This window comes from Aspergillus brunneoviolaceus (assembly GCF_003184695.1).
Source record: "Aspergillus brunneoviolaceus CBS 621.78 unplaced genomic scaffold BO95scaffold_50, whole genome shotgun sequence".
Lineage (NCBI taxonomy): Eukaryota > Fungi > Ascomycota > Eurotiomycetes > Eurotiales > Aspergillaceae > Aspergillus > Aspergillus brunneoviolaceus.
Genome location: NW_020290780.1, coordinates 74,075 through 101,455, shown reverse-complemented (window position 1 = coordinate 101,455; position 27,381 = coordinate 74,075). Strand labels below are relative to the sequence as shown.

General features: G+C 55.3%; 9 protein-coding genes across 9 annotated transcripts; 2 read left to right on the top strand and 7 right to left on the bottom strand.

Moving 5' to 3' along the window:
- Positions 1-1,338: 1,338 nt before the first annotated feature.
- Positions 1,339-2,122, bottom strand: BO95DRAFT_199392 (uncharacterized protein). Its single transcript, XM_025581021.1, has 2 exons — positions 1,761-2,122; positions 1,339-1,676 (listed from the first exon to the last, which is right to left on the bottom strand). Exons 1-2 carry the CDS (start codon positions 1,951-1,953, stop codon positions 1,384-1,386), a joined length of 486 nt encoding a protein of 161 aa, XP_025440338.1. The 5' UTR covers positions 1,954-2,122; the 3' UTR covers positions 1,339-1,383.
- A 5,226-nt stretch (positions 2,123-7,348) lies between these two features.
- On the bottom strand, positions 7,349-8,514 carry BO95DRAFT_444771 (uncharacterized protein). Its single transcript, XM_025586960.1, has one exon. The coding sequence runs from the start codon at positions 8,053-8,055 to the stop codon at positions 7,591-7,593; it is 465 nt and encodes a 154-aa protein (XP_025440336.1). The 5' UTR covers positions 8,056-8,514; the 3' UTR covers positions 7,349-7,590.
- Positions 8,073-8,432, bottom strand: BO95DRAFT_454718 (mitochondrial 54S ribosomal protein bL33m; the record flags this gene model as incomplete). Its single annotated transcript, XM_025588278.1, has 2 exons — positions 8,073-8,242; positions 8,420-8,432. The coding sequence occupies 2 exons, from the start codon at positions 8,430-8,432 to the stop codon at positions 8,073-8,075; spliced, it is 183 nt and encodes a 60-aa protein (XP_025440337.1).
- Positions 8,515-9,857: 1,343 nt separating the features above from the next.
- BO95DRAFT_483700 (uncharacterized protein) lies at positions 9,858-11,895 on the bottom strand. Its single transcript, XM_025590307.1, has one exon. The coding sequence runs from the start codon at positions 11,668-11,670 to the stop codon at positions 10,342-10,344; it is 1,329 nt and encodes a 442-aa protein (XP_025440335.1). The 5' UTR covers positions 11,671-11,895; the 3' UTR covers positions 9,858-10,341.
- A 410-nt stretch (positions 11,896-12,305) lies between these two features.
- BO95DRAFT_417816 (phenylalanine ammonia-lyase) lies at positions 12,306-14,570 on the bottom strand (the record flags this gene model as incomplete). Its single annotated transcript, XM_025584432.1, has 2 exons — positions 12,306-14,343; positions 14,416-14,570. The coding sequence occupies 2 exons, from the start codon at positions 14,568-14,570 to the stop codon at positions 12,306-12,308; spliced, it is 2,193 nt and encodes a 730-aa protein (XP_025440334.1).
- A 973-nt stretch (positions 14,571-15,543) lies between these two features.
- Positions 15,544-17,240, bottom strand: BO95DRAFT_367702 (MFS transporter; the record flags this gene model as incomplete). Its single annotated transcript, XM_025582796.1, has 5 exons — positions 15,544-16,712; positions 16,784-16,843; positions 16,912-16,969; positions 17,039-17,059; positions 17,115-17,240. The coding sequence occupies 5 exons, from the start codon at positions 17,238-17,240 to the stop codon at positions 15,544-15,546; spliced, it is 1,434 nt and encodes a 477-aa protein (XP_025440333.1).
- Positions 17,241-17,618: 378 nt separating this feature from the next.
- Positions 17,619-18,834, bottom strand: BO95DRAFT_367652 (Clavaminate synthase-like protein; the record flags this gene model as incomplete). The annotated part of the gene is made up of 2 exons (XM_025582794.1): positions 17,619-18,562; positions 18,606-18,834. The coding sequence occupies 2 exons, from the start codon at positions 18,832-18,834 to the stop codon at positions 17,619-17,621; spliced, it is 1,173 nt and encodes a 390-aa protein (XP_025440332.1).
- An 887-nt stretch (positions 18,835-19,721) lies between these two features.
- BO95DRAFT_367619 (acetyl-CoA synthetase-like protein) lies at positions 19,722-23,621 on the top strand (the record flags this gene model as incomplete). Its single annotated transcript, XM_025582793.1, has 1 exon — positions 19,722-23,621. The coding sequence occupies one exon, from the start codon at positions 19,722-19,724 to the stop codon at positions 23,619-23,621; it is 3,900 nt and encodes a 1,299-aa protein (XP_025440331.1).
- Positions 23,622-24,924: 1,303 nt separating this feature from the next.
- Positions 24,925-26,728, top strand: BO95DRAFT_199311 (uncharacterized protein). Its single transcript, XM_025581020.1, has 6 exons — positions 24,925-25,078; positions 25,144-25,405; positions 25,459-25,893; positions 25,952-26,058; positions 26,125-26,224; positions 26,286-26,728. The coding sequence occupies exons 1-6, from the start codon at positions 25,046-25,048 to the stop codon at positions 26,426-26,428; spliced, it is 1,080 nt and encodes a 359-aa protein (XP_025440330.1). The 5' UTR covers positions 24,925-25,045; the 3' UTR covers positions 26,429-26,728.
- Positions 26,729-27,381: the final 653 nt, after the last annotated feature.

The following is a 27,381-nucleotide window of genomic DNA, read 5'->3' as shown; positions in this document are numbered from 1 at the left end:
CGTCCGTCGGCCTTCCGTCATTGCATTCAAATGAAGAATTGGAGACTGGCAGCCGCCGCGAACCGGATTTATCGATTGTTCTATCGTTTTATGCTTGCGTACGACCGAGGTGAGATTGGATCTTTGTGGGCCAAAACCACTGTCTGCCACTTCTGTCTGTGATGGACTTGCCCCCGGGGACGATGAACATCCGACTTCGGCCAGATTCTGCAGTCCTCATACATGCATGCTCTCAAGCAATGTACAATGTCGACTTTCCTTATGCTAGCTATGCTAGTGGAATATACACGTTCGGAGCAACCGCCGGCACTGTTTCCTCCCAGAGGCTGTCTCGGATAATCTTCTATGGGTAGCATTCGTGGAGGGGACTCAAACGTAGCGGGACACGATTATCTCCGATCCTCTTGTCCTGTTGGTCCGCAAGCCCTAATGTGCTCGCATTATTTTCATGCCGATATTTATGTAAAACGGCATTGTAAGTATAACTCAATGTATAGGATTCGCATGCTAGGTGCGCAAGTATGTGCAATACCTACCGCCTCAGCTGAATAGATATCCCTGGCGAAGCCACTCTCTCCAATAGAAAGAAAGGTTTATATTGCAGCTATGACGGTCTTGATCTGCTACTTTGCTATCTTTATGCGTAGGCGCTTTCTGGATCATGTTTCTATGGGCTGGTTATTCTCAATCTTGAATTGGAGGATGTTAGAATAAGCTGCTGCTGTTGCTGTTGCGTCGCTGCAGGCTGTGTCGGAAATATATTCCCGATGGGTTTCGGGTTGGACATCGAGGGCAGTCGATGTTATTTATACAATTTTAATAAGGAGAAGGTGTGTCTCTGGCTCGAAGAGTCTGAGCTATCCAGTCCGGTTTCCCATAATTTGATTTCTTGATTGTGTGGTGTAAATGACTTGGTGGTCGAGACTGCTGGTAATGCTACGGCATCACTGAGCAAGAGGACTTGTTGTATCACATGTAGACATGTGCTATGCATTGCTCGAGGGTAGTATTTTGTCCACGTCTACTGATTAATGGATGCGATTCGGGTTCATTGGATATAATCATACGAGGGAAGGAAGGTGTGCCCTTTCCTTTGGAGCAAGACTCTTGATTTTGTAGGACTCATGATCGCTTACTGTATGTAGCATGCCGATTCCCGCAGAATACTCAAGCTGGTCCGCGCACCTGGCGCGTGTGATTGAAGGTGAAACAAGCCCTTCGCGAATAGTTGTAAACTCAACGCTAACCAGAAAGTGCTCGGGAGGTGACGCCTTTTCCTCAGAAAACCGATAGTCCCCATAAAAGCCCACTCACAACGCCGAAAATAAACACCCAAATGCAAAGAATCATCCAGGTACCTCTTGACAATACGTGCAGAGTCGATTACTGCCGGCTCTGCGTCCGCCCGAACGAGAAGAACGAGCCCCATCCTCGGTGTGTCGCGGCCGGTCCAGATGCGTCCGGCTTCTCGACCTGGCCCGCGGCCGCGTGGTGTGCTCGAGACGCAGACCGGGTTTCAGCGTCTGCGCGGGTGCCGACCCGGTCCAACTGGCTTGATGGCGTTTTGGCGATCGAAGCCCGCTCGATGTCCGGGGTGACGCGCTCGGTCGAGTAGAGCGCTTCGCGCATCTGCCAGCGCCGTTTCTTGAACACGATGAAGATGGTTGTGAACGAGACTGCGCTTTCTTGGTTAGCAGGCTGGGGGGATCCTCCCGTTTCTGGGGGGCGATCTGTTTGCTTGGATGGACGAGGGGACTGACTTCCGACAACGATAACTAAAGCGACGATCGTGCATAGAATGATCATGCCTTTCGAGGAGACGCTTTTCGTCTCCGAGGTCGACGTGGAGTTATTTTTTTGTTCGCCGTCTACTGCGTCGAGCACGCTCTGCGCGAAGGTCTGCGCGATCAGTGCTGCAATGACAGCGGGCAGGTAAAGCCGCCTTGAGAGCATAGCGCTGTGGTTATATGTGCGGGTTTATTGACGATCGGAGAGGAATAGGTGTGTGGAAGATCTGGATCGGCGACGCGCAGCGTTGTGTGACTTGAGATCTGGGCGAGAAGAGAAATGTCAGTGAAGTGGGAGATCGCGGGGGTATATGAGAAAGGAGCTTCTGCAGACTGGTGACTAGGTACTCAGGTATCTTTGGGCTTGACTTCTCTGCAGGTTCAACACCCAGGGGTTGTGGTGTTTCGAGAAGAGGAGCTATCCTTGACTGTTCGGTTGTGATAGGCCCGACGAAGACAGCCTTGACCTCTGCTGGATGGGCATTGGGTCGTCAGCTGCATCCATTAGGCCTGGCGAGTGGGCGTTTCAACCCTATGGTGATTGAAACATAGTATTAAATCAGAGACGAAATGCGCTCGGAGAAGGCGTGGTGTCGGCGCCTGCAAGTGACCAATGGTTCGATGGGGTCGGGCCCGTTTGTCGCTGGGGGGAAAACTGTAGGTTTAGCGCCGTCTCGCACTATAGCACCTACTATATTACACTGCAATACATTCATATCTTCCGGTCTAATATTAGGATAGCTTGCAGGGAGCTGCAGATACCTTTGTGCAGATGTCACGCAAATTAGCAACACTGTCAAGACTCGGTAACGCTGCAGAAAACAAAAAGAGTATCGCTGATCTTGGATACATTCACCCCAGTGCTGGTATGACTTCTATCTATACACCCAATTTGGAGGCTCAATCACTGTTATATTGAAGTATGATGGACTCTCTCACAGCGACAAGAGAAGACACCCCGCTGATGGCTGCTAAGGTATGTTGCGGATTGCCGAAAAAGGAAGGCACCTACCCAGACGGACGGTCCACCACCAGGTCACCCGGTCCCTGAAGGCCAGGATTGAACTTAAGTCTACCTAATCCTTTCACACCTCGCACTGATAGCTTACATTGCTTTTACCTCTTTCATTGTGATCTCGTCACTCCTTGCTCGATCTTCATGTCATGCTCTAAACTGGCCTGAGAGCTACGTCAATGTGCAGACTAGCGAGGTGCCAAAGATGGCTAACGAGACACCGTCCAACCTCACCACCGCCCCAGCCGGCACAGACAGTACGTTCGACGAGGTAGAGGAACTATTCTTGCTCCAGATGGCAGTTGCCAACAACGAGCCTCTTTCCCCACAGCTCAAGGTTGTAATGGCAACCCAAGACACTACTGCCTCAACCGACAAACCTGCGGAAAGACGTCCATCGCCATTGCTTATGGAGCGACCGAGAAGCTCTGGTCTGGACCTATTGGCTTTTTCTTTTGCAAAGCCTGCACAAGGTCGCAAGCCATTCACTCTTCAGGCATCAACTAAGCCATCGTCGTCCAGAGGTGGACTGAACAATACTACCACCCAGCACGAGCATGGTACAACCGAGCTCTCGAACGAGGCAACTAGAAGCTTATCAAGGTAAGTCCCTCTAGATGACTAGAGGGAGAGGACTATATTGCAGACCACTAAGTTTACCCTCTCCAACTAGTGATCGGCAAAGATCTGGCACGCAAAAGTCACAAACTCGGATCCGAGAGAATACGAGACAAGGTCCTAGACGACCCTGCTTCCCGCTTTCTGACAATGGCTTGCATGGTTCGAGTTCTGAGAAGGTTGTGGTGCCTGATGCAAACAAATTGCCTATCAATACCGAACACGGGACCCCTGTGTTCGAATCATCGAGTGGGTGGACCTGATTTCTCCAGATTCAAAGGTACCTGGCTTCTGACATTACTTGCAGCAAAAGACAACGAGATGAGGGAAACCTTGAGTCCCCCAAGCCATCATCCAATTTCCCAAGCGCCCGCAGTGAGCAGGGCCGACGATCATGGTACGCCTTTGGGTGATGGGCACGGTGCATCTAAGATTACGCATGCAGCACAGGATCTGGTTCTTCCTCAAATGCAGATCCCAGAGGCCAGTGAGATGGCCCAAACATATCCGGTGGGCCCTGCAAACGAGAAGTATAGGGTCTCTAAGCGCCGCCGCTCAAGCAAAAGTCGTCATTCACGCAATGTCAAACCAAGTCGCATAGCATCAGGAGACGATGGTTCTTCCTTGTCCGAAGAGAATCTGTTTCATTTGCTAATCGCACGGATAAAAGCTCGTGAAGAAAATGAGGCTGCCGCGGTCGAATTGAGAGAGCAGATGGAAGCTTGCATCTCTGGCCTGGCTGACGAAAATAAAGCGCTGAAGAGTCAACTTGCAGTATCCGACAAGGTCATCCGTAAGAGAACGATCGAATTGGGAGCTTACAAATCCCAGGTCGATGCATGGCAGTCGAAGATATCGAACATCAAAGGCTTTGTCAACCAGCTTGGTTCCGACTTTCAGACCCTCCGTAGCGATGCAAGCCGGCTCTTGGCGGCGAAGAAGAGCGTGCATGACGAAAAGACAGATATTGACAGAAGTATTAGTGATGCTAAGGCACAAGTAGCTAAAGCTTCAGATGCTGCCAGCAAAAGAAGAGAGCAGCTATTGCGGTCAGAGAGCCAGGTTGACCTACTGAAACAGGCCCTTTCTGCAACAGAGGAGAAGACTAGATATGTTCGAGGACAGCTTTCTGATGAGAAGAAAAGAACCAGACTTCTTGAGCAATACATCCAAGAATGCTCCCGCAGTCAAGAACCAAAGCTTAATCAGATCAGGGCTGATCAGCTAGCGATTCTGAAGCGATTCGAGGCCGTGTTTCACACCTTGGGTAGCCAGCAACAGCTCTCTCAAAACAGCATTCAGCAGATGATCGGTCCTAGCTTAGACAAATGTGTTACAACACTTGATAATCTCTGTTTGAAGGTTGCGAACAACGACTCGAGTGTAAAGGTCTGCATTGACGGAGTCAAGGGTGAAATATCACGGTGAGCTCTCAAATTAAGTCAATGCTGCCTTATTGCTGATCACGAGAGAAAAGCATGGGAAGTGAATTGACTCAACTACACGACTTGACCAAAGAATGCCGCGCAAACGATGGCGGCTATATGACGAACCTGACCGAGCAACTCCAAAGGGTCACAAGTCAGATTGCGAGCGAATCGACGCTGGTCGAGGGAATTTCCAGGAATACGGAGCATTTCGGCGGACTAAGAGAAACCCTTGCGCGCCTGTTACCTTTGACTGATCAATTGAACTGTTCTATTGACGCATTGAAGGACAACGAAGCAAGGCTTTGCGGCCAAATGAAGCAACTCGAAGCCGACCTAGGTGATGCGCGGACTCTCAAGAATGCTGAATCTGCTGCACTTGAACTCACGCGTCACGAGTTGGAGAAAGCTCAAGTAGAGGGAAGGATGCAGAAAGTGGTGGCGGAGTCGGAAGTCATGGCAGAGGAATTGAGAGCAAAGGATCTCGAGAACAAATCCATTCAATCTTCCCTGCTTAAGGCAGAATCACGAACTCAAGAGGTAGAATCTTGTGTCATGCAGCTCGAATCGGAAGTTGTCACCCTGAGAGATGCAGTCAAGAAGAAGGAGAACCAAGTCCGAGAGGAGTTGGGTCGGGCCAGTGTCATCGCTCGCGAGCAGATAAAGGCCAGATACGAACAGCAACACCGCGATCTGCTGAAAGAGAAAGCCGATCTAGCACAATCAGTGGATCTTCTTCAAAAGCAGCTTGACGATACCAAGTCAACATTCGTAAGATGCCCTTTCCCAACTTCTCAGTCATGTGAGCTAAAAATTGACAGGATGAGTTCAAAAATACACGAGACAAAGAACATGCCGCTCAAGGTGTCCTTGTGAGTGGCCTGTATGACGACTAGCCGGGCGAGTTCTAATTATTTATAGCTTGATTCGAAGGCAAAGGAAGTTGAAGAGTTGACTTGTCGTGAATCCGAGACGGCCACTAAATTAGCCGAGCAAGAGCAAGAGCTGACAAGACTGGCGGAACAGACAGCTCTGGCCGAAGCGCGGAGTACCTGTCTCCAAAATCAAATTGAGGAGACGAACAAGAAGGCACTCGCCCTCGGAAATGATCTTATTAATACTCGTGACGAAAAAGACAAGGTTCTGACAGATTTGCAGCATAAGCTCGACGCGCTTTTGCAAGACAACATGGAGAAACAAGAAGAGTGTCACAAAATCCAGGAGAGGCTCACAGGTGTCCTAGCAGAACGAGCGGATCTTGAGAGCAGCAAGCTGAAGACAAAGGATGAAATCCACGCAGTCCTTAAGCGAGTTCAAGACTCAGAAGCGTGGGTAAACAAACTCAAGGAGCTTCTCGGTCGCGCAGGTCTCGCGGCGGCTACAGACTCGCTTGCGGAGGTCTGGAGCAGGTTTGAGGTGACTTTGCTCTCTACGGCTGGCATTGCGCTTGAGAGTCGACATGATATTCGGGTCAATCTTGCTGAAGAAAGGTCCCTCGGTGCCAGTAGCGGTGGATTGCTTCCCCAGGAGGATATCGAAAAGCCTGAGCAGATCAATTCCAAGTTGACAAGAGCCGTTACTACAGTACCTGACAGCCAGGCAACCACTTGTCTTTCACCAGCAAGGCGAAGCGACAAAATTAGTAATGACGAGGCTTCTGTGGACTCAATGTGCTTGTTGAAGTCAGGTATTGTTCCGTTTTCCAGCATCCAGCAGCAATCCCCTCGCACTGAATGCCTGCTTCCAAGCAACGACAGCTTTGACCTCGCAGCCATGCTTATATTCACTCCGGAAAGGGAATCAGTGGTAGATAGCTCTACCGTGGCAGAACTAGCTGCGAACTGTTCTACAAGCTCGCCTAAGCGTAAGGGACAAGACTCGATGGAAGGGCAACAGAACTCCCCATCAAAAAGTTCTCCGAAGGCCGCAAGCCCTAAGGATGATGGCAGTCCACGCAGAGTTGAAAAAGCACCCACGGTACTCAAGCTACACTTGAGTAGTGGAAACAGCAGACCGGGTGATAACAGAGCGAAGCACAGATCAGTCACATTCAAGACTAAAGTCCCAGATCCGCAAAAAGGGAAACGCAAATTACACGATATGGAGACCGCTCACAGCCAGGGTAGCTCCGCAGACAGCTTTGATGAAGATAATTCCATGCGTTCGCGAAGAACATACTCTAAGCAGCAACAGCAGTCAATGACTCGGATTCAGGAGAAGTCCAAGGGTCCAGCAGCAAGCGCCTCCAAAGAAGACATTGCACATGAAGTCACTGAAGCTGGAACGCCCCGCTCTATCATGAACAAGAGGACTAGAGTATCCTTCGACACAATCAAGACTACATCGCAGACGAAGACAGTGACGGAGTACTTCGATCGCAAAACGAGCCCTGAAAAGCTTGCTTCTGGAAGCAGTAGACCTGCGCTGAATGACAATCAAACTGGATTCCAGAAGAAGCCGACTCGAGGTGGTAGAGGCGGCGGCCGAAAAACAAGAGGTGAGTAGGTTCTGATGGTTAATCAAGTGTTCGTTGCTAAAGCACCAAGGTGATCGCTATAATGCCCGCTTCAGCCGAGGAAAGTAAATTCCAGTGAGATATGCCCAATTCGAGGACTCTTCCACGCCGATAATGGTGTTAGTATGTGATAACATCGAATTATTTTTGCTCGTTTGTTGATTTATGGTGGTTTAGTTGATATCCTTATGCGATGAACTTGTGATGTTGATGAAACTGATAAATCTCTCATATGTGCTTCGAACCTTTCAGTTCATGAAAACATTGATATTGCTTCCTTGCAGGCGAGTTTTCCAGTGAGAAGGAATTTGTGAAGTAATTTGTGATATATTGAACGATGATGGACCCAGATTGTACTGCTCTAAAACGCCAGAATGCAACACAAGGAAAGCAGACAGCTTTGACATACATGGAGATGTTGAGTGCATCCCACAATTTGAAGTCTTGGCTGTTGCGCTGTATAATATACATGATCATATCTTCAAAAGTTGGAGAGAGTTCGGCGACTCGCTGCATGGAGGTGGTGGCCGTGCTGGTTGTTCCGATGTTCTCCGCGAATCGATAACAATGAAGCGAGGAAACGGTATCAGGGATTTGTCCAGGCCGAGATCTGTTTTGGGAGTGTTGCGACGAAGACGAACCGACCGTCGAATGATGCGCGAGACGCCGTTTGACGGCAGCGAGAGCTTCCATGGAGCCGACGAACCACTTTATTTGTTCCGACCACCCTTGGTCGCCTCGAGGAAGAGGACCTGCTTCTTCACGACGGGATCGTACTTGAGCATGCTGAGCGGACGGTGCGTACGCGGCCGGACCATTGTGCGGTAAAAGCCAGTCATGGCCATGGAGATGAGACGGACGGTGATGGTACGGGACTTGGCTATACACGTGGGGAAAGAAGAGATTAGCTTCTGTTCGTAGACATGTCTCTCAAGTGCTCGAAGGACTGGGAAAAGTGATGCGCGACGTTTTTTTCTTCTTGTCCGACCGGGCTGGATGTCCCGCTAGCCACGGGCAATTGAAATCCAAAGGTGCTGTCAATCGAGGTAGTACTCACCTTTCTTTGCCATTTTGTGCAGGAAGTGTGATGAGCGCGCTGAGGTTGTGAGGCGTAAGGTTGGTGGTTCGGAGGATCAAAGTCTTGCGTCTGCGCGATCGGGGATGCGGAGGTTGCGGCGGAGGTTTGGTGGAAACTTTGGCTGTGCCTCTTTCGTGATGCAGTCACGTGACTAGGCGGTGAGGGCTGTACTGTGTACGGAGTAGATTCCACTTCCAAGTTGTCTACTCCGTATCGCGGGCTCCTTTCCCGATGGGGTTTAGATCAGGGCGGATGGATTACGGGTCTTGGTTTTTGGTGCAGTGGGTGCTTCTACATCTGCACTCATCACTATAACAGTACAACTATCTCTACATGAACGTTCAACTCCTCAGAGCGGAGTTCTTGATCCTCTCGGAATGCTTTGCTCGACTTGTAATGCTTGTCTACCATATTTCTCGATTCTTGCCACTCAATTGGTCACTGCTACCTCAATTCTTGATTCACAGTGCAACCGCGTCCCGAATTATGGGCGGCACGTGGCTTGCAGCTGCGAGGCTGGAGTTGAGACCTTTGCTCTGTAACAGCTGATCAATCGCAATACTTGATAGACGATATTCACAGACACGAATCAAGTTATTGGTTTGGCATCAAACTTCATTGCATCAGGACGGTGAATGCGATGCCCAATACCGCTCTGATAATCAGAAATAGAATTCGACAGACACACTTGCTGTGCTGGAGATACGCTACACACCCTCCCATGACCTTTCCTGCTTTCTCCGCAAGCCGCACATTCGTTCTCCTTCAAGAGGGGAACAATCTGGAGATCCCTCGATTCTGCTTACCGATTGGGACCCGATACTCGACCTACGTTTGCCAGAACTCGTTCGAGATACCATCCTCATCTCTGCTTCTCAGGAACAACGCGCTCGTGTGGGTAAGTCTACGCATCCCCAGACCCCAAGGGTAGAAGACTAGGTGGTTGTCTGTTCCCATGATCGTTATGTGATGGTCGAGAAACAGGGAAGGGGGATGATTACCCTCCCCAACCACCCAAATCCATCATCTATACTTCTGGTCCCGGCATGGCTTGCTAGTGCCGGCTTTCTCTTGCTCCCGCGCATGCACGCCATTACCCGTGTGTGGATCGTCGATGATAACGTCTTGACTAACAGCTGCAGAAATCAAGGTCTAGACATCATCTGCCTCCGTCCTCTTACAAGCGCACGGCTAGTCTCGAGATCGACATGGCTTGTCAAGCTTGATAAGGGAAGGTGTAGAGGCTAGCTTTGGGCTCGGGGTGGGACGGATAAGTCGAGAAAACTTTGTTTCTGGCAGCAGCATTACTGGCGATATCACCATCGCGCATACTTCGACCTTCCGCGACCTTTGGAAATGACCAACTGCCCACCCAGAAGCTTGTCGAAGTGCTGGGGGTTCGAGCGCCATTTGAACACAAAAGATGTGTCCTGAATGAAAGTATGTTCTGGTACCGGATGGCACATTAGACTTCTCCTTGGATTGTCAGGCGACCCGGACTTATGCGCTATTGGCCCCTGCTATTATGGAGATCTATGCGGGTGCACCAGCCACACTTAACGGGGCACGCAGTCTTCATAGTATTTCCAGGGGGTTGAGTTCGTGAGTCGGATTTAGGTAAGGCTAATTTCCTTTTTGGTTTTTCAACGTAACATGCTGCATATGACTCAGGAAGAAGCTTTAATATTACTTCGTGTGGCTGGCATAGGGCACTGGATCCCAATCGGATTCTTCGTGATCTTTGTTCAGATCGTGTTATTGGGCGGGAGTTACCTATGCGCTTTGTGATTTGTCAACTTTATAGGTGGAAGGGAAGAAAAATTCTATGGATGGATCTTCTTATTGTCTTTCTCCGAGGAGATTTCTTTTCTTGCTTTTTTTTCGTTGTTTTTCCGTTTTCCTTACCACATATCGTTTTCTTCGTGGTTCTCGCCATACTCACTTGCAGCTTCAAACGTCTCGTCGATAACGTCCCCTTCCAGATCCATGCTGACATATTCGACCATGGGAAGGTTGAGATTCTGCACAAGGAGACGGGTTATGTCGGATACCGGAACCTCGGGTGGAGTGGCAGTGTCGTGGTATAGCAGATTGTTGTCCAAAGTTGCGCCTTGAAACGTGGGCCATGGCATGTCCGTCGCCCATACCCCGCAGCAAGGGCAAGTTGGAATAACCACTCTGGAGTCGCGTGTGTCAGGCCGGTTACGGGGATATGGCTCCCATCGATAGGAAGCGGAACCGGGCCGGGTTGTGACGGCAGAGCTGCTTGGTGTTGGAGGGTGCGTTGATGTAGGCCGGCGTCGCGGATTCCAGTTGCAATTACATGGGCCAGGGCGTTCGACCCGCACCGGTGCTTCACGGCGAACGTCCCAGTTCAGCGGCCTTCCGGCATCCTTCCGAATTAGCAGCTCCTGGATTGCACTCGCTGAGCTCGGGGCTACCTCGCGATCTCCATATTCCTCGACTAAACACAGGTAGGACTCGGGAATGGAAGATTTGAACAGGAACCGTATGATGTCCACTGTCGATACCACTGGAGCTGGGTCTGCCTCTGCCCACCGAGCTGCCTGCAACCGCTCCACTGCTCGGTCTCTTGGGCCGGTGTCACCGTTGGTGCAGCTGCTGATACTCGGAGCCTCAGCTTCCAGAGTTTGCATACCATTCATGATATTCAGCTCGCGCAGGTACTGTCGGTGTAGAAGCTCTTGTCTATCAATCTTCTGGAGCTCTTGAAGAACTTCCCACTCGAGCATCTGTCGATTATACTGCCTACAACTCCAAGCCAGCCAGCGGTCACGAGCAAGGCCCTCGGTATCGGAGTCTGTGCTTGGAATGGGCATGGGCACCCCCAAATCCAGGCGCTGCCCGGGAAGCGAGCGTTCGTATTCGTCTAGGCGAGCTTCCTGTTCCTGCGTCATGATGCAATAGATGATGCGGGGGCGGTCAATCCCACCAGGAGAACTGGGATCAGGGGAAGGAGGAGGATCGTGCCGGTCAGGATCGCGTGCCTGCTGGCGCAGGACGCGAAGTCTTCGATTGCGGTGGCATTCGAGGTTCTGGCACGGCGGTTGCATGAAGCCATTCGGTCCACAGCAGCGACACTGGCCGTCCAGCACGGGCGGAAATCCATGACTCGCGAGCCCTCGGCGTGCGCCTAGGGCCGCCCTGCACATTCCACATGACTCCGACTCCGTACTCCCTTCGTGCCAGAAGCAGTTCAACCACGTCATCTTGAAAGAGCTCGAGCTTCTGACGAAGCAGAACTTGTAGGAAGCTTTGTTGTTTTTTTGGTGCCGGTGTCTTGGAAAGGTTCTAGGTGGGCGTTTCTAGGACTGTTCCGTTGGACAGAAGGGGGGGAAGGGGACGCTCGAAGGAGCAAAACATTGATGCATTATATATTAGCTTTATGGCTGCAATGCTTTGTTGCTGGAGAAAGACAGTTGATGCACATCTTCCTCGAGGGCTGTATTTGATGCGAAGATCTCCGGCTGAAAGATAGAGCTTGAAGAGTACCTCAGCTGAAGAGCTCCTCTTGCTAATATTAACAATCAGTAGATGTCCCGGAAGCTTGTGTCCGACGGATTGAAATAATCATGAACTGGAAATGCCCTTGAGTTGAGGTGCATCCTCACTATGAGATTGGGATATGCTAGGCTATATCTGCTGCATTGGATTTCGGGTGTAAGTGACCTTTCTGCACTACTCTCGGCAGTGATACATATTCCGTTAGAATCCCCTCCGCTTTAACTTATATGTTTGAGGCGCAAGATCTTGGTCGGTGCATCATGGCTCGAGTTGCTGCCTTGTCATGTTACTATGCTGCATGGCTCACACTGGATTCTAGATACATAGCCGAGAAGATTCACTACCAACACTCCAACAGTACCCGTCGCAAACGACCCTCGCGCAAGGCCATGTAGACCTTACTCACCTGCGACCCGATGGTCAGCTTCCCCGCGCTCTGAGTCCGATCGACCGTCGGGTGATCCGCAAACCCCCGATGAAGCGGGACGCCCAGCTCCTCCCGCACAAAGGCGTAGAGCCGTCGCGACGCGCCGCAGAGGTAGGTTGGGGTGGGAAGGGAGGTGGTGGTCCGCGTGAAGCGCGTGGCGCGAACAGTCTCGTAGCTCTCGCGCAGCGTGCAAGCGAGAGTGCGCTTCCACGCGCGGAGCGATGGCCCCTCCGTCTCGCCAGCGCCAGCGCCAGCGTCCGGCGACGGTAGTAGGTCGAGCAGGGTGCCGGCGGTGCTCGTGGCGGTGCTCGTGCAGCGGTCGGCGAGGTCGAGGGTGCTGGATCGGGACCAGTGGTACATCAACTCGGCCCAGATGGTGGTGCGGATGTGTTGGAGGGTCGAGGGGTCCGCCGCCGCCGCCGTTCCCTGGCACGATGCAGCAGCAACCACCTTGTCGGTGAGAGCGTCGACCTTGGGCCGCACATCGCGCAGGAATTCGGTCTGCAACACGCGCAGGTCCAGCGCCTGGCACAGCACGTACAGGAAGGTGGCGGTCATCAGGGCTAGTACCTCGACGGCGTCGGCGGCGTAGCGGCACCCCACCAGGGCCAGCGAGTTGAGGCTCTGGTTGTGCATCTCGGCGGACTGCACGTGGTTGCTGACGGGGTGGTTGAGGTAGCCCAGCTCGGAGAGGTAGGCGGCCATGTTGATGTCGAGGCCCTTGAACGCGTACGACAGGCTGGGGTCGTCGAGGCTCAGGTTCGGCGGCAGCCCGTGGCTGAGCGCCGGGTTCAGCAGCTCCGAGCACTGCGCGAACAGCATCTTGCCCACCATCTGCACGCACCCCAGCGTCTTCTCCATCGCCGACGTGATCGCCGCCGCCTGGAAGTTGCCCCCATGGTGGACGTGGCGGCCCGCCACGCTGATCAGCGGGTTGTCCGTCGTCGAGTTGAGCTCCGTCGCCACCTGCCTGAGCGCCAGCGCCATCGTCTCGAGCTGCGGTCCCAGCCACTGTGTCGCTGTGCGCAGGGCATACCGGTCCTGGCTGAGCCCGGCGTGGCCCGCGGCGTCGGTCATGCTGCTGCTGTTGCCCGTAGCCTCACCCTCCGTGGACCGCGCCGCGAGACGGGAGTCAGCCAGGAAGCCGAAGATGTTGACGGCCGCTTCGATCTGCCCGTCGTGGGGTCGCACGGCCGCGATAAACGGGTGGTAGTTGTCCGCCTGGCCGGCGAGAGCCTCCGTAGCCATAGCGGTCAGGAGCTGTGAGAGGAGGAGGAGCTGGTTGGCTTCGAACAGGACCAGACTGGCGGCGCCGCAGCTGAAGGCCGTCCCGTTGAGCAGGCCGAGTCCCTCCTTGGGTCCCAGATCGAGTGCGGGGAGTCCCAGCTGCCGGAGGGCGTCGTCTGCGGGAAGGATCTGGTCGGTCTCGTGGACATGCACGGAGATGTCGGGGTTGCCCTCCAAGGTGCCGGCGATGTAGGAGAGCGGCGCCAGGTCGCCCGAGGCGGAGATGCTGCCCCGGAGCGGCACGACCGGCGTCATGCCGTGGCGCAACAGCGTGAGGATATGCTCGACCACGACCGGCCGCACGGCCGAATGACCGCGGAGCAGGGAATTGCAGCGCGTCAACATCGCCGCCCGGACCACGGGAATCGGCATGCTATGGCTCCGGTGGCAGGGGCGGAAAGTGGTGGCGGCGGCGGCACCCCAAACCCCCGGGGAGGATTGTTGTCGATCGCTGGGCAGAAGAACGCACGAGGTTTGCATCTGAATTAGGGCCTTCTGGAGGCCGGCGTAGTGCGTGGTCCGCGTGTCCGCACTGCCGCCGAACCCCGTGTTGACCCCGTACACCACTTCGCCGCGCTGCAGCTGCTGATCCAGAAAGTCCACGCTGGCTTCCATGCTTTGACGGATAGTGGGGTCATTGGTCATGGTGGCATGCTGGCCGTATCTGGGGTAGATTCGATTAGGGGGTGGAGGGGAAGTGAGTGGATGGACCGGGGTCCGGGGAAAGAAAACATACTGAGCCACGACAACCACCGCACCCACATCTAGGGTACTTCCGTTCAGCACCATTGGGGTCTTGCTTGTCAGTAGATCCTCTACCCTTTGACAGGAGGAGAGCACACTCTCCGTAAGGGACAGGCCACGAGCATTGCGCAATGTTAAGTCTCCCATTGTGTTTGTTAGGGCACAATATGGTCGGGTCCCCCGTCGATTTACTGTTGAGGTTGTCGATACGGTGACCGGTGAGAGCCTGTCTGTTTAACAGCTTTATTTATCGTGGTTGTTTTTGGTCGTCCCAGACAGCCTGACCCCTCGCCAAGGATAACCCCGAATAGGCAAAAGAGGAGGATTCTGCAGGCGGGGATGAAGAATCGAGAAGATGGAGACGGTAAGACAAGAATGGACTTACCTCCCTATCCCAATGCCTTAGTTAGGCTGTTCATGTGCAGAGGCTGGGCCTGTTGAGTACTACTAGCATTTTAATTGCATCGTTAGTCCTTTTGTGGCGGCATCAGACGCCAAGATGGAGAAGGATTTTTAGACACAGGCCGGCCGGCCGGGCCGTCTGCATGACCAGAAGCAAATCATGCAGAAGCAAATGGGAAATAGCGGTGTAGCTCACAGCCTTTAAGGGGGATGGGATGGTTGAAGTTAGACGAGGGCCCTTGCAGATTTGCAGATTGTAGGGCAGGGTATGTTCAGGTATGTTCAGGTATGTGGCAACCACCGCCTTACATTCTGCTCGTTGATCTGACACAGCAGCAGAAGCCGAGCAATACAGGCGCTGCTTTCGTCGGCCGGGATATACTCCTGACCACCAACGTCCTCACTTTTACATCCGGGATGTCTTGACTGCAAACGGAAAAAATGAATCAGGTGTAGATGAAGTTATCATTACAAGGACATCCATCATTTGCAAGCGATCTGCACGGGGGGGTCATGCTCGTGCTTTCCTCTAGGTTGGCCTCGAACGGCATGTGGCTGTGCATGAATTGAGTCCCAAAAATAAGGGCACAAGTGAGACAGAACACCCTGCATATCATTTGTTTTCCATTGCCACGATGTGGCGAAGACTACACCCCCTCGACGAATACGGTGAACGCGTGCAGTATGGATGAGACACGGGGAGCTCCCCTCCATCCCCTTACCAGCTCACGATCTTCCTGCATGGCACGACGCCTCCAAACCAGAACAGTACAGGGAGAGTCGAGACCCCCGTCAGTAAGCCCAACACCCCGGTCATCGTGGCCCAACCCGCACCTTGGCGAATGTAGCCCGCCAGCAGAGGGCCGGCAATGGAGCCAGCCGCGTAGGCGGAGTTGGCCAAGCCGTACGCCAGGCCCATAGCCCCCTGGGTGCCAAAGGTCGACGGGGCCTCCTGCTCCTTCTCGGCCGCGGCATACGAATTCTCCGCCAGGACCAAGGGGAACAACAGACTCATGCACACTCCTAGCAGGAGGAGCAGGACACAGAGGAGGACCTTGTGCGCAAGGTCATTGTCGGAGACCAGACGAAGAAGGACGGCCGGGGGCACACTTAGCAACAACGCCCCGCCGGCCAAAAGCCGACGATGCTTGGAGGGGACTCGGTCGTTGATCCAACCGACCAGCGGGCCCAGAAGGCTGGGCACGAGGAACGGGATGAAGATCAACCCCTGCGCGGTCTGCGCCCATGCGTAGGCGTCCTGGACGAACAGCGGTAAGGCGCTGTCGAACGCGGAAATTACGATCGAGATCACGAGACACGTCCAGAGGACGACCAGAATCCGAGGCGATGAGAACAGTCTCCAGAGGCCCTGGAGACCGGTATGCGACTGCAGCGCTGGAGGTGCAGCAGGTTCGGACTCATCCTCGGGTTGTTCGGCCGGTTCCCGCGCAGGGTCGGCCAGGGAAGGTCCCCGGCCCGAACCACCACGAACGGGCTCGGGGGCATGTGTCCTCTCAATGATCAGCAGCCGCAGGCCCAGATCGAGGCTGATCAGGACAAACGCCACGATGAAGACCGAGTAGTACCCGGCATGCTCATAGACCGCACCGCCGATGAGCGGGCCGATGAGGTTCCCGATGGTCATCCCCATGCTCATATACCCCATGGCGTGGCCCAGCTGCTCCTCGGCAACCGTATCCACCAGCAATGCGCACGCGACGGTCCAGACGATGGCGGCGGCGGCCCCCTGGAGGAGACGACCTGCGATCCAAAAGCCAATGCGGTTCCCCGCGCAGAGCAGCGCCGTCCCCGCGCCGAGGGTCAGCACTCCGGCCACCATGGGCCACCACCGCGACTGGATACGATCGGAGACGTAGCCGCTGAGGGCTGGACGTGTGGAGGGGGGTTCAGCGTTAGCCTCGGAGGTGGGATTCTCTTAAGTTCGTGAACGTACTCACGTGCAACCGAGAATTGAGCGGCGCCGTAGAGCGCGATCAGGATCGAGGTCCATGTTTGCTCTGTGCTTGTGGGACGGGAGATTAGCGACACGACGGAGAAGGCAGCTCGCGAGAGAATCATCGTTTACCGTCATTTCTGGATACCCCGAGTCGGTCATTGAGCGCAGTAGGAACCACAGGGACAATCTGATGCGGCTTTAGCTATGGGACTGATTGAGCGGGCTCGGCTGGATTGGGAATTCCGAACAAGCATACCAGTCCGTATAAGAAGCTATCCTTGAGGTTCGTCAGTAACAGTACAAAGGGAGGGGGGGGGGGGCGGCATACGTACGGTAAAGACGGCGTAAGACGCCACGAACGTGATGAACGAGACAGAGGATCTCAAGTTGAAGAGTACAGAACGTCTTTGCCTTGGAACACAGTCGAGCTGCGAGTGACTCACAGTCGTGCTGGCCATGGAAGTGGGCAGCCAGTTATTACAGTTGACATCAAGCCGGCAACATCACAGGAAGCCAGGGAAGTTTGCCCTACTTTAGTTAACTATCAATCGCCAGCATATGGAGCATATGGATGGCTGGGACGTCGCCTCAACTCCGAATGGTCTGAACAACAGAGATCACTAGAATATGCGGAAGATGCGGAATATGCGCCCATCCCTTGCTTTATTGAAATGAGCAATTTCCAGACTATTACTCCCGCAGGCATGCAATGCCATGCACCGTGCTGATCGCTCTCCTCCCCCGGCACGAACCCTAATCTGAATCGGTAGTACAATTTCCCAACTGCAGACCTCCAATTTATTGCCTGTTAACCCCCTTTGCACCACTGTCCCCATTCAGCCCTGGTGATACTCGGCTGCCACCCGTTTCGTCAGCCACTCATAGGAGGTCACCGGCTTCTCCTGGTCCCAGTCAGCCATACTGGGCCTCCATTTCCCCGGCACATCACAGCCCGGCAAGGTCTCGATCATGACCTCGGGGTCCACCGCCCCGGTATAGGCAATCGAGTAGCGATCGAAGACCAGCTTGCCCGCATCCGAGCGTGCCGCCGCCGCCGCCGCCGCCGGCTCCCCGAGCCCCAGCGTCTCCTCGCGCGGCCCCACGACCTGATGCAAGGCGCTCTTCCACCGCCCATTCGACTGCCGCTCCAGCATATCGCCGACATTGACGACGATCGTGCCGGGCTTGGGCGCCACCGGCCGGAAGACGGCGCCGTCGTGCACCTCCAGCCCGCCCACGTGGTCCTGGAAGACGAGGGTCAGGCCGCCGTAGTCGGTGTGCGCGTTCAATCGACGCGGGGCTTGCCCCGCCGCCGTGGTGGCCGCGGCCGACTGCAGCACCATCTGCGGATAGTGGAGGAAGCTGATATGCCCGAACCGCTGGCTCTGCATGCGGCACAGCCTGTCGGGCTCGATGGCGAGGATGTCGCAGAGCGCGCGGCGCAGCGCGGCCTCGACCTCGTTGCACGCGGCCCAGAAGCGCGCGTAGAAGGCGCGGAACCCCGGCAAGACCGACTCCGGCAGCCACCGGTTCTTCGGGTCGGCCGGGTTGCCCACCTCCAGGGTCTCCTTGTGATCCGGCGACGCGCGGCGGTGGGCTTCCACGGCCGCCTCGTCGAAGACCAGCTGGCTGATGTGGCCGACGCCATACTCGGCGTAGCCGAGATGGTCCTCAAGGGCGTCGCTGGCGGGCCGCGGGATCAGGTTCTTGGTGGCGGCGTCGAGGGCGAAGAAGCGCTTGGAGTGGAGGCGGTTGGTCAGTTTTTTTGGGTTGGGTCTTGCTTTCAGGCAGAGCAGAAAAAAAAAAAAAAAAAGGGGGCCAACTTATCCATTCCAGGGCGTGGTCGTAGACCTCCGCCGGCATGCCGTGGTTGGCCAGGTAGATGAAGCCGTAGGTTTGCAGGGCGTGGTCGAGCTGGCGGAGCGCTTCGCCTCGTTCGGCGGCGGACCCGTGGAGCTTGGAGCAGTCCAGCGTGATCATGTCCGCCGCCTCGTTGCTGGATGCTGAGGCTGCGAGCTGCGGGTCATGGTGGGAGGATCCGATAGAGCCCATGGTGATGATTTGGGGGGGGGGTGAGGGGTGAAGAACCAGAGATCGGTTTCCAAGTTCTCGCTTGTCGTGCGTAAGACTTGTGGAGGTTTGTATCCGGTGTGTGTTGGAGCTTTATATATGATTATACCTATACCACAGGCAACGAGCGGACAAGGATAGTATTTCCGTGGAGAGACCACGACAGCTTTCACGACTAGGGCATAATCGGACGAATTTGTCTCTCTAGGGCAATGCTGCCGCATAATGCGGATTACTTACATGCAAGGCACGCACTACACCGCTATTCAATCGGGGGAGATGGCGTTGCAGGCTGAGCTATATTTCCTGCATTTCTTGTCGATCAGCAGGATCTTTGAGACACATCAGTCTGTGCATGCACGAATCCGTTAGTTCGGCAGTCAACTTTGCTTGGACCATTGCCTCAAAGCGATCACGGTCTACCACCGGTACTCTTTCTCTCGTGCACTGGCCTATTTCTGAGGCGTGCCCTTTCGGAAATCTGAGGTCACCTTTCGATCCTAGCATCGACCTGGTTGGACTCCTCTGCCAAGAGGCAATTGCCACTCGAACCAATCTGCACGGACTTGGAGATCGGCTCAGCCGAACCTTTGCCGGTTTGGTAAAGCGGGGTCACTGCAGGATACTTTCTTTGATCTCGAAAAGAATGCGAGGCGGTCTCTCAGGGCTGGAGGGCGCCATGTGACAGTCGGCTTGGGAGGATTTGATCCGGGACGTCGACCCAGCACGGGATACTGTCACGCATATATAAGTACTCGCCATTGGATCAATATCGTATTGCTGCAGGCCTGCTATACATCCCCAAGTGATTCTCCCGCAGTCTGGACCACCCCAGCAGAATGGCCAATCCAAGTTTAGGAGGCAAGTTCATGGAGTTCGAAGGCGTGAGGTTTCCGCCGTTGCCGTCGGACTCCTACAGCCCTTCGCTCGATGGTCAAGTCACGAAGAGGATCCCCCATGATATCCCTCAGGATGAGCTACCCACCCGTCTATGTCTGAGTTGGGCTTTTGTGCTGTCTCTGTATACAACATCGCCGGATGTCCTGTTTGGGGTGCTCGATGACACACAGGGCCAGGGCAAGGGGGCGAATGCCATTGTTCCCTGCCACCTGGATCTGGACTCGGTCGACACCGTACGTGCTGGCTGTGCGATGGTCAACCAGTACTGGCAGATCAGTCGTCATTTTGAGCAGATGGGGCTGGACAATCTGCGCACCAGCAGCGCCGAGGCCACCCGTCTCTGTGACTTCCGCAACGTCTTGGTGATGCGACCGACGGCTGGCCTCGACGAGCCGGGCAGTGCCAGAGTCTTCGAGTCATTGAGTTCCCGGTATCCACTGGTCCTGATATGCGGCCTGGATTGCGCAGGTGTGACGGCCCAGGTGCATTTTGACTCGACGGTCCTCTCTCCCGAGATGTTTGAGTCAGTCCTGCACGCACTCTCGCACACTCTGGCACAAGTCACGTCCAGCCTCGACATACCTTGGGCGGACATTCAAACCAGCAACCCTGAAGATCTCCGGAAAAGTCTCCATTGGAACAAGCAGAGCGGCACTGAAACCAGCCGCGACTGCGTGCATCATCGGATCGAACGTCATGCTACCGAACGGCCACTGGCTCCCGCGATCTGCGCGTGGGACGGAGACTTCTCATACGGCGAGCTTGACCAGAGCGCGTCTTACCTTGCCCATCAACTCTCCCATGCCGGGCTCACGTCAGAAGACCTCGTCTTTATTCTGTCGGAAAAGTCCAAGTGGACCCCCGTCGCAATCCATGCCGTCCTCAAGGCAGGAGGGGCTTTCTCGTTGATGGATCCCTCGCAACCGACTCACCGGCTCGTCACGCTCTGCGACCTCGCATGTCCGCATCTCATCCTGACCTCCCAGCAGCAGTACGCCAAGGCCCGTCTTCTCGGACCCAAGGTGATGATTATCCAGGAGATGAGCGCCGAACCCCCCGTCAAGGACCAAGTGGTGCCGCGGTTGTGGGAACGGATTAGGGTTGAGAGCCATCACATGCTCCATGTGGGCTTCACCTCCGGGTCGACAGGCACCCCCAAGGGCGTCGTCACCGACCATGCCGGCTTTACCAGCGGGGAGTCCGTCTCAGGGCTTGACAGCTCGTCCCGCGTACTGCAGTCGACATCGTACACCTTCAGTGCTTGCATGTGGGAACACCTGGTGGCCTTGACCTACGGCGCCTGTCTGTGCATTCCGTCCGAGGACGAGCTACAGAATGACATCGAAGGGGCCATTCACCGTCTCGGCGTCACCTGGGCGATGATCACTCCGTCCGTGGCGCGGGTAGTCGAGCCCACTAAGGTGCCCAGCATTCAGACCATGTTCCTGGTGGGTGAAGCGATCGGCCGGCTAGAGGTTGGGAAGTGGGCGCATCAGGTCGCCCTTCACTCCATGTATGCGCAGTCCGAGTGCGGGAGCCCGATTATGACGAAGCGGATCTTCGAGCCCCGGGACCTGTCCACACTGGGATCCCCTGGCGCGGCGATCGGGTGGATTGTCGACCCCCAGGACCACAATCGGTTGATGCCGCTGGGCGCCGAGGGGGAGCTGGTGCTTCATGGGCCGTGTCTGGCCCGGGGCTATCTCCACAACCCCGAGCAGATGCACGCCACCTTCATCACGTCCCCAGCCTGGACAGAACAAGTCGGATGGGCCTCGACCACGCGGTTCCTGAAGACGGGGGATCTCTTCTCGCGCAGCCCGGTGGACGGATCTTACCAGTTCCGCGGCCGCAAGGGCGGCAAGGTCAAGGTTCGGGGCCAGAGGATCGAACTGGCCGAGATCGAGTACCACCTGCGCGCCCAATTCCCGGAGGCCGTCCATGTCGTGGCAGAGCTCGTGCGCCCCCGCGATGCGGATTCGCAGTATGGCATGCTTGTGGCCGTCATCCCCGTTGCGTCTGCGCGGTCTGATGGCGGAGATGCTGCTGGCCAGTGCCGGCTCCTGCCCCCCGATGCAGCGTTCCTGGCTCACGCACGACGGGCTTTGGACCAGATGAGCGAGCGGCTGCCGTCTTACATGATCCCAAACTCCTTCATCCCGGTGGCCCGTCTGCCGCGCACTGCGTCCGGGAAGATGCACCGCCGACTCTTGGTCGAGGTCCTCTCCCAGCTCTCTCGAAAGGAGATCCTGGCGTACATGACAGTCTCCAAACCGTATCGCCCTCCGAGTACCGAGCGGGAAGCACTCTTGCAGTCGGTTGTGGTCAAGACCCTGTCCCTCGCCCCGGAGGAAGTTGGGATGGACGAGTCATTCCTCAGCTTGGGTGGTGACTCGCTATCCGCGCGGCAGCTCGTCACCCTGGCGCGTGGCGAGGGACTCGGCCTCACGGTGATCGACTGTCTCCAGCAGCCCAGTCTAAGCTGCCTCGTCGAATGCGCGAAGCCCAGCCACCCAGAGCCTGTCGACCAGACCCCAGCAACCGCGGAGGACGACCCCTTCAGCTCACTGCGCCACGACTTTCTCAACAATCTGCCCCCCCACCTCACCGCCGACATGATCGAAGACATTGCTCCGGTCCGCGAGACGCAGCTCTTTCTCGTGCAGTATCAGATCCTCGACTACCTCCAGATCCGGATGACTGGCCCGCTGGACCCCGTCCGACTGCGCCGGGCGTGCGAAGGGCTGGTGCAGAGCCACTCCATCCTGCGCACGATCTTCCTCCCCTTCCACACCGAGCACGTTCAGGTCGTCCTGCGAGCGGTCGAGGCCCCCTGGCGTGCCGTGAGCCCGGCCAGCGCCGGCCAAGATGCCGACCTCTGGGCGCACGCCGTGTGCGCCGAGGACCGCAGCACCCCGACGCCTCTCAGCGGGCCCTTCCTCAAGTTCATCCTTCTGCCCGATGCCTGCCTGCAGCAACACACCCTGATCATCCGCATCAGCCACGCGCAGTTCGACGGGCTGTGCCTGGACACGCTCCTGGGCGACCTCGCCGAGCTCTACGGCGGGCAAAACCACAGCCCGCTGACCATCCCGACCAGCTACGCCGACTTTGTGCGCAAATGCGCCACGCTGCGCACGCCGCCCGCCCTGCAATTCTGGCGGACCCTCCTCGCCGACTCGACCCCGACCGAACTCCCGCTCACCCCGTCCACCGCGGCCCCGCACCCGCCGGGAGAAACGTGCATCGTGGCCACGCAGGACATCCCCACGGCGCTGCCGCCGCCCGCCGGGACCACGTGGGCCACGGTCGTGAAAGCGGCGTGGTCGCAGGTCCTCCGCGAGCGCACGCGCCAGCCGGACGTCACCTTCTGTCAGATGGTCAACTGCCGGTTCGTGGACGTGGCGGCCCCCGAGCGCATCGTGGGCCCGTGCCTGAACCCGGTGCCCGTGCGCGTGCGCGCCCAGCCGGCCTGGACGGTGCGCGAGCTCCTGCGCGCCGTCCAGGACCAGCACGTCGCCTCGCTGGAGCACCAGACGCTCGAGTGGGGCGACCTCGTGGCCCACTGCACGGCGTGGCCGCGCGACACCGCGATCGACTCGATCGTGCTGCACGAGAATATCAACGCCAGCCCCGTCACCACGGTCAGCAACGACGCCGTCTGGCGGCTGAAGGCCCACAGCGTGGACAATCCGCCCGAGCGCACGATCTACCTCTACACGTATCCGCAGCCGGATTCGCTGTACGCGGTGCTGGTGCTGTCCAGTGCGGTGGGCAGTCAGGCCGAGGCGCAGCGCCTCGTGCAACGGTTCGCCGAGGTCGTAGGGTTGCTGGTGCATCGGCCGGGGGCGCTGCTCTCGGCCTTGTGAGGTTCGGGGTTAGGTGTTCGGATTGGTGTATGGCCCCTTGGGCCATTGTTTGTTTAGTTGAGGCCAACAGCTTTTGTTGCATTCACGATGGTAAATCCTCTCGTCTTTCCCCCCGGATCCGATCTACATACTGGATAGACCCATTTGGAGTAGGCCCTTCCTTGCTTGGCAATATGTGATAAACTTCATTCCAGTTGCGTTATTCACATCTTTCAACCCCCTCACTTGGGAAGATGAAAATACAAAGTATGGAATATAAAATATAAATAAATAAATTATAAAAGATTAGAGATACCGGGAAAGGCACTACTCCTAAATGGAACTAGTTGTATTGACTAGTTGTATTGACTAGTTGTATTGACTAGTTGTATTGACTAGTTGTATTGACTAGTTGGTTGTATTGACTGGCTGTATTGACTATCGACTATTGACGATTGACTATTGACTATTGACTAATATTACTCCAGCTCCTCCTCCTCCTCACAAGGCAACTCTTTCCGTCTTCCAGTCCAATCCAGCTCAGTGCACTGTCCTCCAACCCATTCACAGACCCCAATGTCCCCCACCACCAGACGTAGAACTCGTCTAGTCACCGGCTGGTAATTCCTCATCCTCGAACTCCTAACCCCTAACTCCTAACCCAAGGCGCAAACTTCATCTAGTCAGTCGATCAGCTAACCATTCGCATCGGCCAAACAGCCAACGATGCAGGGGTATGTTCATCTCCTAGGCTACTGGTTTCCCCTTCGAAGGTTGTTGACTATACTGAGCGCTACGACATTCCCATTGCAGCCCGGCACCTGAAGTGTGAGTCCATGCACGCCCAGGGAATCGCAGCTCTGATGCTTAACAATCCCCCAGGCGACACCAATCTACCCTCCTGTGCACACTGTCAACGCGCCGGCATCGGCTGCAACCGAGGCTGCAACGTCCGCTTTCGAAGAGGTCTACTTCTTCCCACGGACACGGCAACTGCTTTTCCCGGGCGGGATCTGTGGCCGTGCGTGGTGGGTCCTGGTAAAAGTTTCTCCTCCTGGGCACAGAAGATCTTGTTCTCACGATCATTGATAGTCGAGTTCCGGGATGAGACTGAGGCCATCCAGCAACTCTACGAGGTGGTTCCATCACCACAGCTCTTGGACGAGGATTGTCGGTTCGGGGGGTCGCGGGTTCATCCATCATCTAGTCCGTTCATAGACGATCCGAGCTCAAGCCATCCCGCTTGGCCGACGCACAGTGGCCACCGATCAGTCGGTGTGAGCGCCGGACAGAGCAGTCACGATAGTGGTCCGGTGGGCGCGAGAGCGCGGGGTCCTGTACGCACCATTATCGGTCACCCAGGAGACCTGAGCACCGACAGTCCGCCAAGCAGCCAGCAGTCAAAGACGCATCATCCGTGCTTCAGCGCCAGGGAAGCGACCTTGATGCGTAACTTTATCGAGAACATGGCGTTATGGGTGAGTGCTGCGAGCTATGCAGGCTTTGTCTAGCAGATTGCTGATGCTCCGCGGCTCATGCACAGGCTGATATCACCGATCCTGACCGGCAGTTTGAGACCAATGTGCCGGTGAAGGCGGTCCAGGAGCCGGCTTTGCGCTCTGCAATCTTCGCCTTCTCCTCGCGACACATTGACAGACAGCGCAAAGTGGATGCGTCCGAGGCTCTGCAGTACCATAACCACTGCCTACAACTTCTGATTCCGGCCCTGTCGGGCTCGAGAGCAGACATAACAGATGTCGTTCTTGCCACTGTTGCGGTTCTGCGACAGCATGAAGAAATGGAGCGTATGCTAAACAGACCAGTGACGTCTTGCTCTCGGGTGGCTGACAGTTTCCAGCTGACGACAATCAATTCCATCTGACCGGTACAGCGCGCATACTGAACACAATATCCTCATTCGGCTCGTCGGGAGGGTTGGGTGAGGCAGCGGCCTGGCTTTGTCTACGTGAAGATATATACATCGCGCTAATTTCGCAGAAGCCGCTGCGGACGAATCTCCAGAGCTTCCACAGGTCCAATGTCTGGGTGAGGGATGACGACTTTGCATGGGCAAGTCGGATGGTCTTTCTGCTGGCTAAAGTCCTAAGTTGCGCGTTCAGTCCCTGTGGTCATGAGTCCTCTCTGGATCTAAGCGGGCTGCAGAGACTGGCACAAGAAGTGGAAGCCTGGAACGGTTCGAAGCCTACTTCTTTCGACGCGATACGCTCTGTACCACGGGGGGCGGATTTAGAGCAGCGATTTCCTGAGATATGGATGTTGCTGCCGGTCCACGGTGAGGGTCAAAGGACCGTATGCCTGCGATATCAGCTAACTCAGTCGACACTTTATAGTTGTTGGGGCACAGTACTACCATATCGCAAAGATCGTTCTGGCAGTCACCACTTGCCCTAGTCCGACGCTCGTTTCCCAAAATTTCCAAGTATCCAGACATATCGAGGTGGGTTGATTCTCGACAAGACCTAAGATCTGCCTTCATAGTTCCGTGCTCACGAGGCAAGAGCAGAAAGTAGTCAGACACCACCTCTTCATGGTCCTGGGTTTGGCCAAGTCTAACCCCAAAGCTGAAAATACGCTTTTCACCGCGCGTCATAGTCTTGTAGCATGTGAGTACTCCAGCAAACTGTTTAGGAGACCGTTAATGGGACCAATGACTTACCTTTACAGGGGGCTGGGTCATTCGGCGTAGAGAGGATCAAGAAGCTTCCGAGGCTCTTTTACGTGAAATGGAGACCAGGACTGGCTGGGATGTCACACGGACGATTCAGGCTTTACGGGAGCAATGGGCCGACGATGATTCTGACTGCTGACACCAGACTTCGGTTTGCGGGCATGATACACCATTTGTTTCACCGAAGGAAGTCTGAGGTCAGAGCGTGCTTCCCCTGCGCGGGAAAAAGGCGGTCACGTCACGGGGATGGGGAATCTCAATATATGGAGATCAACATGGCAGATTCGGGATCGTTTCAACCCGATCAGAGGGTTCTTCCTACTCCCATTCGCTCCGAGCTTATGCAAAGTCAGGTTAGCTGCCGATTACGAGAGCCAGCCCGAAAGCTTATTGAGCCGCGGTGCCTACAGGAGGTTTTGCCATGACATCTCGCTGATTGGGGAGCAAATGCTCCGTCAGGACCAATATCCGCGACATTGGCCGAAATTCTCCTGCCGATAGCTCATATCATCGCCCCCGTGAGGAGAATTCGGGTCCATCTTGCGAATCCTTGGTTTTGATCTCCTGTGTGTTGATCAAGACAAGAGAATTGGCTCTTATGCAAGATGGCATTCCGTTTGTTGATTTCAGGGTCCTGTTCTAGCGGTGAACGGTCCCTTGACAGCAACCCCCGATGAAATCACCTTATAATAATAGAACAGAATGCGCTAACATCCTTGCAGGCTTCTGAAGCCTGTAATGAGTTGTAATGATCTGCAAGACGCAAAGGATCGATCGACGGCGTTGATCGACTCTGATAGGGTTGGAGCAAGCAGAGGATTGGACCCTGCTTTCCATCATCCATCTCAGGCTCACAAACCGGCTGGCCAGAGCAATGACGTCTCATCCACGTGGTACCATAAATGAGTGCACCTTTATACCTGAAACATTACCCTGCCAGGTCTCTCACACCTTCCACAGCATTTCGGATCGCGTCCGTCTTGACAACATTTACCTGCATTGACATTGTCGAGCAGCAGCCCGCAGTGGAAACAAAGCAAAGTCTTGTTCAAGATAAGACATCTCACTTGCTCAGCATAACAGCTGCTCACC